We start from the raw sequence: 17,629 nt of genomic DNA, 5'->3' as shown, positions 1-17,629 counted from the left end.
CGTTTCCTTATTTTAAAAAATGAGACTAATACGTGCTCTTCCTGCTTCCTACTTGGTCTTTTCCAATGAGATAAGAGATTAAAAAAGAAGCATCAGTACTGCAAGTACCGTACAAGTAGGGGTTTTCATTTTAAAGCAACACGATGCAAAAAGAAAACATAGGTTAGTCCAATGCTCTTAGGATAGTTACTGTTAAGGTGAAATGATGTTAGATTTAAGATTCTTCTCACTTGGGGTTAACCTCACGCACCTCCAGTTTCCAGGGTGACTGAAGTTTTGCCTTGTCATCAGTTAATTTGAAATATTATTTGCGTGTGTTTCTGGATATTACAGTTTTTGGAAAGTCAGTTAACCCTAGATTGAAGTTATCTGTTCTCTTAACTCCATCATACTCATGTCATGATTGGGCCAAATATTTGTTATAACGTATCTAATGACACCTTCGCTGAATCATCTGCAAGCACACCTCATTTTATTGTGCTTCACTTTATCGTGCTTCACGGATATTGCGGTCTTTACAAATGGAGGGTTTGTGGCAGCCCTGTATCAAGCAAGTCTACCGGTGCCATTTTTCCAACAGCATTTGCGCGCTTCGGGTCTCCCTGTCACATTTTGGTAATTCTCGAAATAATTTCAAGCCCTCCACCGGCAAAAAGATTAGGACTCGCTGAAGGCTCAGATGATGATTAGCATTTTTTAGCAATAAAGTGTTTTTCAATAAGGTATGTGCATTGGTTTTCTAAACATAACGCGATTGCACACTTAATAGACTACAATATAATGTAAACATAACTTTTATATGCACTGAAAACCAAAACATTCATGTGACTCACTCTGTTGTGGTACTCGCTTTATCGTGGTGGTCTGGACCCAAACTCGCAAGATCTCTGAGGTCTGCCTGTAGTTGTTTCTCATGAAAATTTCTTTCTCTACTCTGTACTTGAATTTATACTTGCATTTTAAACTAATACTCATTAGTTTTCCTGTAATGTGGCTTTTAATCAGTAGACATTAGCTGAAAAAAAAAAAAAAGGAATAAGGGGACTGTCATAGGTAAGCGACAACAATAAAAACACCCGAGTTAGGCACTGAAGTGGGACGAGAATGTGCTTCCCCCCATATTTACTGGAAAAGTCCCGACAAGCATGGTGACGTCTGTAACTAGCATTAGGCACGGTTCCCAAACCAAAGCCTGGCTCACCCTGGTCAGCAGCTGATACAAAGGTAGTAACTCCAAAGAATATTGCAGCGAAGTCTTTGTTCACTAAATTAACATCGAATGATTTCTGTGTCTGTCTTGTTTGACTTTATAAAATGCAGCCACTACTCTTTGATGAAAATTTGTATTTCTTAATAGAAACGAAGCAGGAATCTTCTTTTTCTATCACCTTGTTTGGCATTCTCCACTTTCTCTATGCTACATGCCCTTGATGAAAATGGATGCCTATTTCACAGGTGACTTTAGGGATAAAGAACAAACGAACAGCTTTAGAGAAGGATTTGTATGTAATTATAATGAAGAGTAGAGAAGGGCTCAGTTATCAAGGGGCAGATAAGTCAGTGAAGCATAAACATGCTGGAACAATCCATGGGGTATTCTCCAGTTCTCGCTTATCTGGAGAAATTTTGATGCTTCCTTCAAGGAGCACCGTGGGTCTTAACAGGGTAGATAAAGGAGGAAGAAGGGCCCACAGAGGCAATGCTTGCTTCTGAAACAGCAGGGAGCCATGTTATTGACTGAGTCATCAGCGTAATTAAATTTTTTAGGGTTGTTTCTATAGCTGGTAGTTTCAAATAATGCAGCCGACTATACTGGGATTGCTACGGCCATAAGGCAGCAAGGCTCAGAGGAGGCCTGGTCTCAGGCCACACCCATGTTTCAGAAACTATGTGACATGAAAGTACGAGGTCACTTTAGTTTTCCTGCAAAAATGCATGGATCATATTTTAATCATCAATTTTTTTTTATTTTTATTTTTTGCGATACGTGGGCCTCTCCCGTTGCGGAGCACAGGCTCCGGACACGCAGGCCCAGAGGCCATGGCTCACGGGCCCAGCCGCTCCGCGGCATGTGAGATCTTCCCAGACCGGGGCACGAACCCATGTCCCCTGCATCAGCAGACGGACTCTCTACCACTGCGCCACCAGGGAAGCCCAATCATCAATTTTTTAAAATAATATTTATTGCTTAAAACTCCTCCTTATGCCCCAGAAGAAGGATTTGAAATGATACACTGAAATATTTGTTCATTTGTTGGAATTAGTTTTTATTATTGTATTATAAGTGGAGAAAAAGAGAGAAAGAAGGGAAAACTTTATAAAGTCGGAGTAAGTGCGACACACGAAAGTTCACACCACAGGCTTTAAACGGGGCTGGGAAAGAAGTAAACTGCGGGCAGAGCAAGGAAGGCATGTAGATCACACTGTCAGACGGATAGTAGTCCTCAGAATAGCTGTTCTGCACCAAGTCCAGAGAGGAACCTTATGCCATAGATCTTCATAAAGGGCCTAGTGATGGATGGCACGGTCTCCTCCCTAATGTCTCGCCCGCGGGTTCTACGTGACCTCCATGGGGTGTGTCTTAATGTCCTTCAGCGCACCCGCTGACCTCATGCCAGAACAGGGGCCGGGGGTGGTGGGGGGTGAGGCAAGTACATGTCTCTCCAGTGGACTGTCTTGGTCCTAGGATAAAATGTAAGCTGTGTTGAAGAACAGATGATTTTCAGGCAGTTCTTCTGAGCACTCTATCCTGGGTTGAGTTTTTTAAGAAGAATTGTGTAATAGTATCTGGAGCTATATTCTCCAGCAAGAACCTGGGGAAGGGAAAGTTTTTTCAGACTAAAAGCAAACACATTAACTTTGCCAGACAGCTGAGGTGAGGGCAGGACTGATGGTCCCTTAGGAAAGGCATAGAGCATGTGTGTTAAGGGATCCAAAGGGTGCCTAGGACAGAGGCAATGTATTCCATTATTTTTATAACCTTGATGGCCAACTAAGGGAGTGTTAAGCTGGAAAAAATACTTTCGCAGAGTTGTTATGAATATTGTTAATCCTATGGTTTAAATCTGGGAATGGTGCATTTAGCATGATTTTCACAAAAATAGCCTCAATATTTGCGATTTAAGTTGTGTTAGTCATGTGATAGGCGAAAAGTAATCCATCCAAAGATATTCTGTGTCCTAATCCCTGGAACCTGTACATGTTACCGTGTTTGGAGAAAGGGTCTTTGCAGATATGATTAAGTTAAGGGTCTTGAGATGGGGGATTATCCTGGGTTATCCAGTTGGGCCCAAAATTCAATCACATGTTTCCATATAAGAGAGAGGCAGAGGGAAATCTGATACAGACGAAACAGGAGAAGGCACACACAGGAGAAGGCCACGTGAAGACAAAGTGGAGATCGGGGTGATGTCAGGAAATGCTGTCGCAGATTCTCCCCTAGAGCCTCTGGAGAAAGAACGGCCCTGCCCACATCTCGATTTCAGCCCCAGTGAAACTGCTTTTGGACTTCTGCTCTCCGGAACCATGAGCGAATGAATTTCTGTTCTCTTAAGCCACAGAGTTTGTGGTCATTTGTTACAGCAGCCTCAGGAAACTCATACAGGTTAGTTAGAAGAAAGTCACACAGAGAAGGATATTTAACATGAATTCTTCATCCCTTACAATCACTCATGGAAGAAATAAAATGGTGGTTTTAGAAACTGTTATCCAAAATATACAAAAAACTCATAAAATTCAATGATAAGAAAAACAACCCAATTTAAAAAGGGGCCAAAGACCTTAAAAGACAACTCACCCAAGAAGATATTCAGGTGGCAGATAAGCATATGAAAAGATGCCCCACCTCCTATGTTATGAAATGCAATTTAAAACAAAATGGATATCACCACACACCTATTAGAAAGCCCCAAATCTGGAACACTGACGCCACCACATGCTGGTGAGCGTGTGGCGCTTCGGAATCTCTCACTCACCGCTGGTGGGAGGCACAGTAGTACAGCCGCTTCGGAAGACAGTTCGGTGGGTTTCTTACAAAACTAAGCATGCTCGTAGCATACAGTCTAGAAACCTTGCTCCTTGGTATTTATCCAACGGAGTTGAAAACTTAGGTTCTCACAAAAACCTTCACACGGATGTTCATAGCAGCTTTCCTAATTGCCAAAACCTGAAAGCAACCAAGATGTCCTTCAGTAAATGAATGGATGAATAAACCGGGGTCCATCTAGACAATGAAATCTGATTCAGCACTGAACAGAAATGATCTCTCAGGCCATGAAAAGATAGGGAGGAAGCTTAAATTCATGTTACTAAGTGAAAGAAGCCAATCTGAATAGGGTACATACTGTATGATTCCAACTATATGACTTTCTGGAAAATGCAAAACTATGGAGACAGTGGATACGTGTCATTATACATTTGTCCAAACCCACAGAATGTACAACACCAAGCGTGAACCCTAACGTAAACTAGGGGCTTTGGGTGATTTCAGTGTGGCATTGTAGGTTCATCAGTCGTAACAAATGTACCACTGTGCTGAGCGATGTTGATTATGGGGGGAGGCCGTGCACGTGTAGGGGTAGGAGGTATGTGAGAAATCGCTATACTTTCCTCTCAGTTTTGCTGCAAACCTAAAACTGCTCTAAAAAAATAAAGCCTTTAAAAAGGTTAATATCGTGAGAGACACAGCATATTTTAAATAGCGATACAATGATTTCTGACAACAAATATAACTTAGAGAATATGTTCCTGACTTGATTTATCTCAGCCTTCATGTCCTCATTCTCTTTGCATTAACCTGTCCATCAGATAAGAGACTTACCTGGGGCACGCTTTGTTGTCTCATGTGGGCTCACACATCCTCCCCACGCTACGATAGTAATAATCATGATAGCTACCATTTTTCATTGCTTTCCATGCGCTCTGCAGCGGCTATAAGCATTTTATATATGTTATCAGATTTGACCTTCACAGCAGCCCAACAAAGTGATCAAGTACCCTCATTGTACCCGTGTCACAGATGAGGCATATAAGGCAAAGTCGTAAGTAAGTTGCCAGGAGTCACACGCCTCCTAAGTGATGGAGCCCAGGGTCTAGCCAGTCACTCTGGCTCTGGAACCTGCACTCATGGCCACTCCTCTGTGCATATACTGTCTCCCAGACCCTCAGCGCCACTGATGGGCATGTAACAGGGAATAAGAAACCTCCTTCTTCCATGATTTTAAGGAACTTTAAAATATGGATATTGCCTGGCTCTATTTAGTCAAGTTGTGGAGAAGTAGGTATCAATAATGATCAGGTAGTGATGTATGGTTTGCTGAGCCCAGCCACGTTTGAGGTGTAAACTCTGTTGCTGTGAAAACTCACTCAGTGAGGGTGACAACATACAAACCACAGTGAGCTTGCATTTAAGCACGGAATGAATGGGTTTACAGATTGATAGGCAGCTGAAGTGGTGGTAAAGTTCAACTCAGAAAATCCGTCTCCATCGCACGGTTCCAATATTCTGACCTGCTGCCTTCCATTAGACACCAGGGGACGTGTGTTTCTCCTTGTGGATGGACTGCGAAGGGGAGAGGGTGCCTCACCCCCATGCCAAGACCCTCAGCAGGCTTACCTGTTACACATCCCCCATTTCCGCTTGCACAGTGGTGGTCAGAGACCTACCACAGGTGCTTGGACCAGCTTCTTAAGGGCCCGCTGGGCTTTGGGGGGAGGGGGCGTCACATGACAAGGAAGCAGTGGGGTGCCCCAGCAACCCGGTGAGCCGCATCAACCCTCATGTTCAACAGGTGACAACGTTGGCGGCCAAATGGCCCTGTCATCCTGCGTGCTTATTCCCTGCCGACAGTGCCCTTCTCATTGCAGACCCCAGGCATTCTAGCTGCTAGCAGTATGCTTCCCCCAACTGAAATCCTAAACTTTTTTAAGAGTGCGTGTGGGAACTGTACATATAGAGAGAAAATGCAATTTCTTTGTTTTTCTTTTCTTTTTTTTTTTTTTTGCTGTACGCGGGCCTCTCGCTGTTGTGGCCTCTCCCGTTGCGGAGCACATGCTCCGGACGCGCAGGCTCAGCGGCCATGGCTCATGGGCCCAGCCGCTCTGCAGCATGTGGGATCTTCCTGGACCAGGGCACGAACCCATGTCCCCTGCATCGGCAGGCAGACTCTCAACCAGTGCGCCACCAGGGAAGCCCTGTTTTTCTTTTTTAAATTTTTATTGGAGTAGAGTTGATTTACAATGGTGTGTTAGTTTCAGGTGCACAGCAAAGTGAATCAGCTATACATATACATGTATCCACTCTTTTCTTTTCAGATTCTTTTCCCGTGGAGGCTATTACAGTGTATTGAGTAGAGTTCCCTGCGCTATACAGCAGGTTCTTATTAGTTATCTATCTTATATATAGTAGTGTGTGCAATTTCTAGTACATCATTTGCCAGGTGTCTGCCTTTTAAAAAATAAAGTGTATTTATGTTCATTTCTAGTTTTTTGTTTGTCATAATGCAGTTAATTATTTAGAATCTTAGGATAAAATTGTGTTAAACTCAGAAAGGAGTCCAGGAAATTTTGACAAAATTACTTGGTGAATATTAAATGACTATATTGAATAACATTATGCATTTGAATTTATTGTATGTATATAATTGCCTCTTCCTAACAGGGAAAAATTGAGGAAGCAGTGCATGCGTTTGAAGAACTGGTTCAGAAGTACCCTCAGAGTCCAGGAGCGCGATACGGGAAAGCAAAGGTATGCTGAAACCTTGCTACTTAGGACACTGTTTTGATGTCCTTATGCTCTGTATAATTGGATTTTCAAACCCAGTATTTGCATTTTATTTTTCCTTTCTAACTGTACAGAGAATCAATTTCTCATGCATATACATAAATTCAAGCAAGAAATACAGTTTTAAATAAGACAATTAATTATTGCTATTTTGTATCATGAATTTAGTAACATTTTTTGCTCCCCCTCCATCTGGCTTCTCTCCGGTTTTGAAAAGAAAATGAAGAATAACACTTTAGTCACTGATTTCCCATCACCCTCATTTTGTTCCATTTAGACCCACCACCTAGTTTTTACTTCAGCCTCCTTAGAGGTTTAAGAACCTCATTTTATCACTAGAGGTGCAAAGTGTGCTTAGAAAAGACTTTTAAAATATAAAGTGGGATGGACTTTGTTCTCTGTGTAGTGTCTGTCAGCTGGCTCATTTCTTACCCCTTACCTTCTCCCCAGCACCTTCCCCACCTTCTTTCTTTCTTTTTTTTTGTAATTAATTAATTTATTTACTTTTGGCTGCATTGGGTGTTCGTTGGGTTGTGCAGGCTTCTCATTGCAGTGGCTTCTCTTGTTGTGGAGCACGGGCTCTAGGCTCGAGGGCTTTAGTAGTAGTGGCTTGAGGGCTCTAGAGCACAGGCTCAGTAGTTGTGGTGCACGGGCTTAGTTGCTCCGTGGCATGTGGGATCTTCCCGGACCAGGGCTCGAACCTGTGTCCCCTGCATTGGCAGGCGGATTCTCAACCACTACCTTCTCCTTTCTTATTGGACTTTCTCCATCCTCCAGCTCCTCAATTCATGAAGCTTTTCCACGTCCTTCTGTAGCTGGGAAACCCTCTGTGGGCCACATTCTGTTTTAGGTCCTGGGATTTATCATGAAGAACACTCTCGAGGTCTGTGTCCTTGTGGAGCTTATATTCCAATGGAAGATATTTTAGAAGTTTCTTACTCAAGTGTTTTGTAGTGAAAGGCCGCTCTGCGGTAGGCCTATTGTAGGCATCGCAGGCACAGCCGCCAGCAAAGCACATGGTGTTTTCATTGTAATGGAGAAGACAGTGCATGAGACATAGAAGAAAGTCTCTTGGTTGCTACTGGATACTTTCTCAGGAGACAAAAATAAAGAAGAGCACAGCCATAGGCTGTGTGAGGGGGGTGAAATTTTGGATAGGGTGGAAGGAAAATATCTCACCGAGGAGGTGATGTTTGAGCAAACCCCTGAAAGTCTTTATAAATAAATATATATTTAAAGAATATTAGCAGGGTTAAAAACAAATATATGAGAACATCTTACATGATAATACATGCTATAGAGAAAAGAAGGTCATGGAATAAAGAACATGTTATTATGATTTTTTGTTTGTAGGTGGTGTGATTGAGAGTGACACAGCATCACTTACGATAAGGTGATCAGCAAAGGCCTCCCTAGGGAGGTGACAAGTGGCTGAAACATGTCAAGGTCAAGGAAGGAGCTGTCCAGGCAGAGGGAAGAAGGGGGGCAAAGGCCGTGATGCAGGGAATCAGCCTTGGCTTGACTGGAAGGGCAGGAGCAGGGGCGTGCTGAGGGAGGTGACACGGGTAGGTGGGACCAGGGCCCCTCAGGTTGTATTCTCTGTGCGCTGGGGGCCCTTGGAGGGTTTGTGCGTGGGTGTGCCTGTCTGGTTCTTTTTTTGTTTGTTTTTTTTTTTTTGCGGTACGCGGGCCTCTCACTGCTGTGGCCTCTCCCGTTGCGGAGCACAGGCTCCGGACGCGCAGGCTCAGCGGCCATGGCTCACGGGCCCAGCTGCTCCGCGGCATGTGGGATCTTCCCGGACCGGGGCACGAACCCGCGTCCCCTGCATCGGCAGGCGGACTCTCAAGCACTGCGCCACCAGGGGAGCGCTGGTTGTTTTTTTTAATAACGATCACTTTGGTTGCTTGGTGGAGAATGGATTCTGGTGGCACAAGTAGAAGCCAGAAGAATAGACCATTGCAGGTGCCCTCGGGAAGCGCTGGCTCAGACTGCGGTCGTGGCCATGGAGACGGAGCAGTGGACAAGGGCAGAGCTGAGAGGTCTTGATGATGGATTAGCTGTAAGGGTCAGAGAGAAGACTGGAGGGTGACTTCAGATTTTCTGCTCCATGCGGCTTGCTGGGTTCCAGACCAAGGATGGAAACCAGGCCCCCTGCAGTGGAAGTGTGGAGTCCTAACCACTGGACTGCCAGGGAATTCCCAACTTCAGGGTTTTTGGTTAAGCCATCTAAGGAAAGGATAGTGCCAGGTGGAGGAACAGGTTTGGGGCGGTACAAAATCAAGCATTCGCATTTGGTCCTGTGAAGTTTGTGATGCCTATTAGAGACGCAAGTGCACGTGTCAAATAGACGGTCGGAGATACGTAGTCTGGAACTCTGGGTAAAAGCCAGGGCTGATGTACAAATGTCAGGCAGTAAAGCTCCTCCGGCCCTGCCTGGGGGGATGAGACTGTCAGCCCTGCTGGGAAATGGCAGATGCAGAGCTGCAGAAATTTTCCAGACCCAGGAGAAGCTGACAACACCCCTTTGGAGGGGGCAATGCCGTCACTTGTGGGTGACACTCACACGGAAACTAACGCATCTGGAGATAAAACGAGTGTGCTTTGCTCTGAACTAAAGGTGGCAACCACTCGAAATCCAGATGCTTAAATTCTTCCTATCTCCCCCTTAAAAACTTATTAATTAAATTTGTATTAATTCAGTTTTAATAAATTAAATTTGTGAAAATTTAATGCAAAGAAGTTCCTTTTATCCATGGTGCAATACAGACTAGGTTTAGCAGACAGCAACTGTATCATTTCTATAAATTAATTTGGTCAGTAATCCTCCAAAATTGCTAAATTGTATTGCTATTAAGCAAGAGAGAATATATTTATTACCAAAAGATGGTGCCTATTCAAATAAGTGATGTGCTTTGCCACTAGTCCCGGCAGTCATTTGATTATGGAAAAGCATATTAACTCGAAAGAATAATGATTGGGCCAAATGCTCATCATGGCAAAAATGGTTCATGCTTTAGAATTTTTCTTCGTATGTGATGTTAATTGCAGGTACCAAAGTCTAAATAAATGCATTACTTTTTACACGCGGCACTTGCTATATTTATACCCTTATTTACGGTCAGAATTTGGATTTATGCCTCAGCAATATTTTTTATCTCTAAACTATTATGCTACAAGGTGTTATCAATATTAATGCAAAATTTAAGCATGGTAAATTAAATTTTAATAGAATAATTTAAAAGAAAGCTTAAATTTGTAGGAGTTTTAAAAATAAAAGTTCAACAGAAGACGGATTTTGTAAGGAGGAGTACGTGATGACTTTTTCGTTCTTTGTTAGCAGATTAAACATTTACTTTGGAACATCCCAACAAATTTTTCAAATTCAGCAACATTAAGTTAAATAGAAACTACAGTATCTGTCATTTCTAAAGTAACACTGGGGCTTCCCTGGTGGTGCAGTGGTTGAGAATCCGTCTGCCAGTGCAGGGCACACGGGTCGGAGCCCTGGTCCGGGAAGATCCCACAAGCCATGGAGCAGCTAGGTCTGTGTGCCACAACTACTGAGCCTGCACTCTAGAGCCCGTGAGCCACAACTACCGAAGCCCGCATGCCCTAGAGCCCGTGCTCCGCAACGAGAGAAGCCACCGCAATGAGAAGCCCGCGCACCGCAACGAAGAGTAGCCCCCGCTCGCAGCAAGTAGAGAAAGCCCGCGCACAGCAACAAAGACCCAACGCAGCCAATTAATAAATAAATAATAAAATACATGAAAAGAAAAGTAGCACTGATAGTGTCTTATTCTTTGGATTACTGTGAAAACCAATTTTGACCAAGTTCCTTGAACATCAGACACAAAATTATGAGCTCAATTCACTTTATTATCTTACACAAACCATTAGTGCCTCTCAGGCAGAAAACGCCACCTCTCAGGCATCTTCAGGCATCTTCCTGCCACAAATAGGAAGGTTGGATGGGGAATTCATTTGAATCAACAAACGTCTTTCTGATGTTAATGTCCTGTAGCAAATGCTCAGTTTCAGGGCAAATCCTTTATCTACAGATGCTAAACTAATCAATATCAATCAATTTTGATATTCAAAGCAAAGCCTATCAGTTTTGTTTAAGAGACTTTGAAGTAATGTACTATTTTAACACTCATGTTAAAATTCCATTTCCGGAAGTTCTAAAATGTTTATACTTCATTAAAATGAAGAACCTTGAGGATGGAGGAGGGAAAGGAACAAGGCATGTAGTTGTATCATCTGTCTCTCATTTCAGATTGAGTTTAGTTAAGATATTTATTCCCCTCTATATAGAGAATGATGTCTCGGTTGACATTTGCCCTTGAACTAACCTTGAAGAGACCCTCCAGTTCCGGGATCTGTTTGGTAGCGTGAAGAGGCTACCAAATGAAGAAGGTGAACAAGGTGGTCTCAGAAGGGCTCTCTCAGCTCTAGGACTCTGGCATTCTGTGACGTCATCTATGAACGACCATGTTTGGGGGAGTTAACTCACCATAGCCAAACTCACAAGAAACTGATGCTTAAACAGAAAAGCCAGCGTATGAATGTATAGAAGGCCATGCAGTCAGGATGACCAATACAGGATATTGACATTGGACTTTCTCTCCTGGTAGATAAGTCTACTCTGGAGACCATTTGCAGATATGAACAGATTGTTGTATATTCTGAAGCTTTCCCCCCCCCCCCCCGTCAAGCACAGGTGAATTGCCCTTTTCTAATCTAGAGATTTTCATCCTGTCAATTTTCCTTTATCATAAAACTGTCCACTGTCCGTCACCACTGATTCAATTCCAGCCCTTATCATCTTGGGAAACTTACCCTTATCAGTACATATTAACAAGTTCTTTCCTTGATGTGGTATGTTATGAAAAGCTTCCCACAGGTATCTTACTTTATCAATTTGTGCTGATTCTTGCTAGTTTTTCATTTTGGGGTGGAGGAGGGATGTATCATTTCCTTACTGTGTCCCCAAGCTGTGGAGTTAGACTTCGTTTTGTTTCTGCAGGCATCTACATACTGCCTACAGCACACACTTTGTTTTAACAAGGTAAACATGTTAAATAGGATATTCTGAGAAAAAATTACACATGCTACTTTTAGCATCTATATCGTTTTTTTCTCAAATGGTATGCTTCAAATTGTAGTCTACTAAATCTGATGAGATTTTTTTTTTTTTTTGGTAAGGTTCTTTTTTTTTTTTTTTGCTGTACGCGGGCCTCTCACTGTTGTGGCCTCTCCCGTTGTGGAGCACAGGCTCTGGACGCGCGGGCTCAGCGGCCATGGCTCACGGGCCCAGCCGCTCCGCGGCATGTGGGATCCTCCCAGACCGGGGCACGAACCCGCGTCCCCTGCATCGGCAGGCGGACTCTCAACCACCGCGCCACCAGGGAAGCCCCCTCTGATGAGATTTTGATGACCATTTTACAGTCCTCCCCTCTCTTCCTACCTCTAATGTTTCAGTCCCTGTTCTCGTGGATGTTAGCATGGATGAACTGCTCTGGTCCCTTTCCCATCCCCTCTCACCTGCTGAAGGACATCATTCTAATTTTTGTGTCCCCTGCATCATCAGATTTCCGCCCTCTACGGGGTCTTTTGCATCAGCTTAGAAACATGGTGTAATATTTCCCATTGTTAAAAAACACTCCCTTGTCTCCACATTACCCTCCAATTACTGGCCCATTTTTCTGCTCCCCTTTACGCCGAAACTCCTTGAAAGAGGTGTGTTCACCTCCTTCCCTCCTGTTTTCTCTTGAGCCTCTCAGCTGTGGGTCCCCAGCAGCCCCATGGAAATGCTCTTGCTGGGACCCTCAGAGGCATCACATTGTCCCCAATCCAGAGTGATCTAGTTTCAGTTCTCATCTTGTTCAACCTGACAGCCACTTCTGATATAATTGATCACTCCCTCTCGATACATTTTGTCACTTGGCCTCCAGAATACCACTTTTTAAATTGTTATTTTCTTCTCTCTTCCTTCCGTCCTTTTTGCTGGTCCTATCCTGGCCCTTTCTGACCTCTGATGACCTTGAAATCTTGCAGCATTTTAGAGTTCTGTTCTTGGACCTCTTCTTTGCTCTGTCTACACTCACAGCTGCATCTAGCTTCTTAGCTCTAAGTACCCTCTCTATCCTCGATGATTCCCCAGCGTTCCTCTCACTCTGACCTCTCTCCTGAACCCCAGACACATGTAGGCACCTTTCTATCCATATCTCCACTTGGGTACCTAATAGACATTGAAGCTTAAATTTGTCCAAAACTGAACTCCTGATCCCATATTCCTACAAACCTGCTTCTTTCTGCTCTAGCTTCCCATTCTCAGGAATGACAGTTCCAACTGGTCACTGCTCAAGCCAGAAATGTTGAATTCATCCTTGACTTCTCTCTCCCTTTCTCTTATACTCTACATTCAGACCATCTGCAAGTCTGTTGGCTTTGACTTTCAAAATGTACCTGTAATCCGACCACCTCTTACCACCTCATTACTGCTACCCTAGTCCAAGTTGCCATCACCCCTTGTCTTGATTCCTGCCAGAATGTCCTAACTGGGATCTCCACTTTTCCCTTTACCCACCTCTGTCTATTCTTCACATCACTGCCAGTGTCCCTTCGACTCATACAGGAGATCACGTCAAGAACCGTCAGTGTCTTCCCTTCTCAGGTAGAGTTAGTGTAGTAGGACTGGCAGTGGCTTGCTAGGCTCTTCATGACCCGATGCCCCACCCCCCATCAGTCTCCTCCTAGCTCCCCTTCAACGTACCAGCCTTTCCTCTATTCCTCACTTCTGCCTCAGGGCCCTTGCTCTTGCTGTCCTCTCTGCCTGGAATGTTCTTCTCCCAGGTATTTTCGTGCCTCACTACTTTCATGTCATCTCTGATCATCCCGATTCAACTAGCATCCTTCCTGCCACCCCACTCTCAGTACACAGAAGCCTACATTATTTTTATCCACAGCACTTACGGCCACAAGACACATGATACTTTTATTTGTATCTTGACTTTCCCTTCTAGAACGAAGCAAAATGAGAAAAGGGCTTTGTCTGTTTTGTTCAATTTGTCTGCCACCTGTCTAGAACAGAATATAGTTGTTGAAGGAACGAATGAACACAGGAATAACCTAGTAAAAGAACAGGAACTGTGGACTGGAGTTCTGTCTATTAATGATGTATAACAGGATATAAATTCCATCAGCCCTCACATATATTAGTCTTGCTTTTATGATAGCCTTTCTCATCTGTAGCTTAGTAGCTAATTTTTCTTCATATTATTAAAATAACATGCTATGTTGCTTTCCTTTATTTTTTTAATCCTTGACAAAAAGAAAATTTGAATTTGTCTTGAATTACTTTTAAAGCATGTCCCAAAGTCAACTTTTCATAACTATTTTGAGCAACTGCAAATACAGCTTGTCCTGGGACATTTCTCCCTCCCTCTAGTGTGAAGATGATTTGGCTGAGAAAAGGAGGAGCAATGAGGTTCTGCGCAGGGCCATCCAAACCTACCAAGAGGTGGCCAGCCTGCCTGACGTCCCCGCAGACCTGGTGAAGCTGAGCTTGAGGCGGCGGTCAGACAGACAGCAATTTCTAGGTGAAATGGAGTAAGAATCAGTTCAGTGGCAATCAATGGCGTGCTTTTATCTGGAAAGACCTGCAGGCTGTGTATACTTTTAGAAGAGTTTAGTTACATGGAAGGAAACCTGAGTTTTATAACTAATTTCAGGCAACTTCTCTGATTGTGTCAGACTGAAAGAGTAATCCTTCTTAATTACAAAGATGCACATGGTACTTGGCCACTTACCCATCCCCCACACACACACTTTAAGGAGGAGGCAAATGGAATTCTGAGAGGTTGGATATGTTGCCTAAGGGATCATAGCTAATAAATTAAAAGGTCTGCAGTCAGAAACTTCCTATCATGCCAAATTCTTCTTTTCTCTCTTAACGATAACCGACTGATTCATGGTGGCTGAAATCATCGGTGCAACAGTTTTTATGGAGGAATGTTAGGAGTTCTAAGCACTCTAAAGATTTTACCTGTAAGTTTTGACTCTATACTAAAGAAAATGATAGAAAAAAAAATTTTTTAATCACTAAGTAAATTTTCAAATGCTTTGAAAAGAGCAGCATAAAGCATCCTTTCTAACTGACCCAGGATCCCAGTGCCAAAGGCAAGGGAGACTCCCTGTACCCTAACTTCATTATAACCAGGCCAGTGATTGGTTCTCTCTCACCTAAAATGCCATCGGTAAGCCAGGAGGGAAGAATCTAAGCTATGTGTAACCCCTAAGGTGGGTTTTCTGCTGGCTGGATAAGTTATGTAGACAAATTATCTCGATTACACTAGGAAGTGCTCATAAAAGTAATATTCAAAGTCAACTGAACTTTATATCAAGGATAAGAATTAAAGGAAGTTGTGTTGCTTTGGTAGATGAGTAAAACCTGTGACAGGAGTAGAACCTAAGCGATGATTGGAAAGTAGAAGAAATGGTCTTATTCTAGAAGAATGGACATATTCATAAGGGCCAGTCCTGGGGAAGGAAAACACACAGCACACATACAAGATGGAAAAGGCAAGGCTGGGGCTGCATGGAGGCGCTCGCCGTGGGCGCAAAATCAGTGTCACTGAGTTGTCCTCTCTCCTAGGGCTCTGACATGGCTTGCTTAGCACTGTGGATTTTTTACAGTAATTTTATTTTATTTTTTTAATGTATAAAATATGCATCTTGATGACTGAATTTTTGGTGCCCTCTTCAACTTTGCCTCTCTTGCCTCGCCCTATTCCTGGCCCAGAGGAAAGACCAGCCCACCAGTAGATTTAACCTTCTTTGGAAACAGTCCTTCGGTATTTGAATATAGTCTTTCCTCCGAATGAGAATGAGGCAACTTCACTAGAGGAGGGACTCGTGTGCAGACTAGGTGGTGAAGTCCCTTGTGATTCAAAGTGGGGGAGGATTTGGAGATTGGACGCCAGTCCCCACACTCCCCTCTTCCTGGTTGGCAAAGTCAGTATTCATTGCAGTGGTGCAGGAAGGCTTCCTGGAGGAGGCGGCGTTTAGCTGACCTTTGAAGTTGGGCTACCATTTGAGAGGGCAGTCTTCTCAGGAGAGGAGAACTTTCAAAACAAAGTCATGGAAGCAGATGCAAACTATTACATATAGGATGGATAAACAACAATGTCCTACTGTATGGCACAGGGAGCTATATTCAGTATCCTGTGATAAACCATAATGGAAAGAATATTAAAAAAAAAAAGTGGAAGGGGCGGGGAAGACATGGCAGCAGGACAGACTCTCACCTGGGCCTTTATCCTTTGTTGTTTATCTGTTTTATATAGAGTGGTGTGTATATGTTAACCCCAAACTCCTAGTTTATCTCCTGCCCCTTCCCCTTTGGTAACCATAAATTTGTGGTTCAACAGGGGAAGTTTAAAAGCATCAGAAAAGTGAGCCCAAGTGGGGCAGGTGGGGGAGGAGGGGTACACCATCCCAGACTGGTGAGGAACGGGGAGCGGCCCGTGGGGTGAGTTGGTGGTGTTTTATGCCGAACAGTTTTTCTATTACTGGAGCGTCCAGATGCATTCGCTTATTGATGGTCCTACCATGTCTTGTCTGCTTTTCAGTTTGTGGTCAGCAAAGCCCTTTAGGTAATTAATTTTGTCACGTGGACTCTCATTTTGCACATTCTCCCTTATACAATTTGTCTTTCCAACCGTGGTGAGGAGTGATGACAGTTGGCTCCTGAAATCTTCAACGTGCATCCAACAGCCTTAAAAACGACTTGAAGCTGGGTTTTCATGACTCGTGTGTGCATAGGCCCCTGTCGTCCACCAGAGGGTCCCCTAATACTGGATGATGTCTCCTTTGCTCCAGGACTAGGTCATTGCTGAGAGAAGAGGACAGCATAGTACTCTTATTTGTCTGTCCTGTAGTCATAATTTTAATTATAATAAATCAAAAATATCCCAGTAAACATTTTTCAATAAGGAACTGGTAACTAAAACTTTCTTAAGAGGGAATTTGACATAAAAGGGGAAATGTTGACAAATTTAGAAAATAGGAGTGTCTTTAAAGGATTTATAATCAGCATTATATTCAGTATCTATTTATGGGAGTGACTGATGCCTCTGCAGCTGCAGGATGAAATTCTAATAGGTACTTAGCCATCAGTATATAGAATCAGATTTAAGCTGGTCCTCAGGCTCTGTTGAGTAGTCTCTTATGATTTGTAGTCTCAATACAGAGGTGTACAGAATCTGCTTTTATTTCTATTTTTTTTTCTTTCCACCAATCAGGTCACATGAGGGGTTCCCTGCTCACTCTGCAGAAATTAGTTCAACTATTTCCTGATGATACTTCCTTAAAGAATGACCTTGGAGTGGGGTACCTCTTGATAGGAGATAATGATAGTGCCAAGAAGGTTTATGAAGAGGTAAGCAAGCAGCAATTTGCTACTAACAATTAATCAAATTATTTTGAACATGAAGTTCTTATGTTATTTGTAAATTGCATTTAATACACCTAATCACTCAATCTCTTTAAGTTAAATCAAATTTGTCTCATTATAGTTGACATATCCTAAATTTTTTTATCTCCTTTTTTTTCCACTTCATCAGAAGATTTTAAATTTTAGTTAACACTTGGTACATCAAAACCTTCAACCTATAATTGTGATTTTTTTTTTTTTTTTTTTTTTTTTGCGGTACACGGGCCTCTCACTGTTGTGGCCTCTCCCGTTGCGGAGCGGAGGCTCCGGACGCGCAGGCTCAGCGGCCACGGCTCACGGGCCCAGCCGCTCCGCGGCATGTGGCATCTTCCCAGACCGGGGCACGAACCCGT

General features: G+C 43.3%; 1 protein-coding gene across 8 annotated transcripts in view; it reads left to right on the top strand.

Moving 5' to 3' along the window:
• The window catches only part of ASPH (aspartate beta-hydroxylase), a 256,661-nt gene that overhangs the window by 141,257 nt on the left and 97,775 nt on the right, over positions 1–17,629 (top strand). For all 8 annotated transcript variants that reach the window (XR_009536458.1, XM_060128096.1, XM_060128093.1 and 5 more), the window contains 3 exons: positions 6,659–6,745; positions 14,232–14,382; positions 17,086–17,222. Coding sequence is in view for 7 of the 8 variants with exons in the window: in XM_060128096.1 (XP_059984079.1) it covers positions 6,659–6,745; positions 14,232–14,382; positions 17,086–17,222 (375 nt within the window). In the remaining variant the exon portion in view is untranslated. The remainder of the gene's footprint in view (positions 1–6,658; positions 6,746–14,231; positions 14,383–17,085; positions 17,223–17,629) is intronic.

This window comes from Lagenorhynchus albirostris, chromosome 17 (assembly GCF_949774975.1).
Source record: "Lagenorhynchus albirostris chromosome 17, mLagAlb1.1, whole genome shotgun sequence".
In the NCBI taxonomy this organism is placed as follows: domain Eukaryota; kingdom Metazoa; phylum Chordata; class Mammalia; order Artiodactyla; family Delphinidae; genus Lagenorhynchus; species Lagenorhynchus albirostris.
The sequence above is the reverse complement of the archived record's forward strand: the minus strand, read 5'-3'. Positions and strand labels throughout refer to the sequence as shown.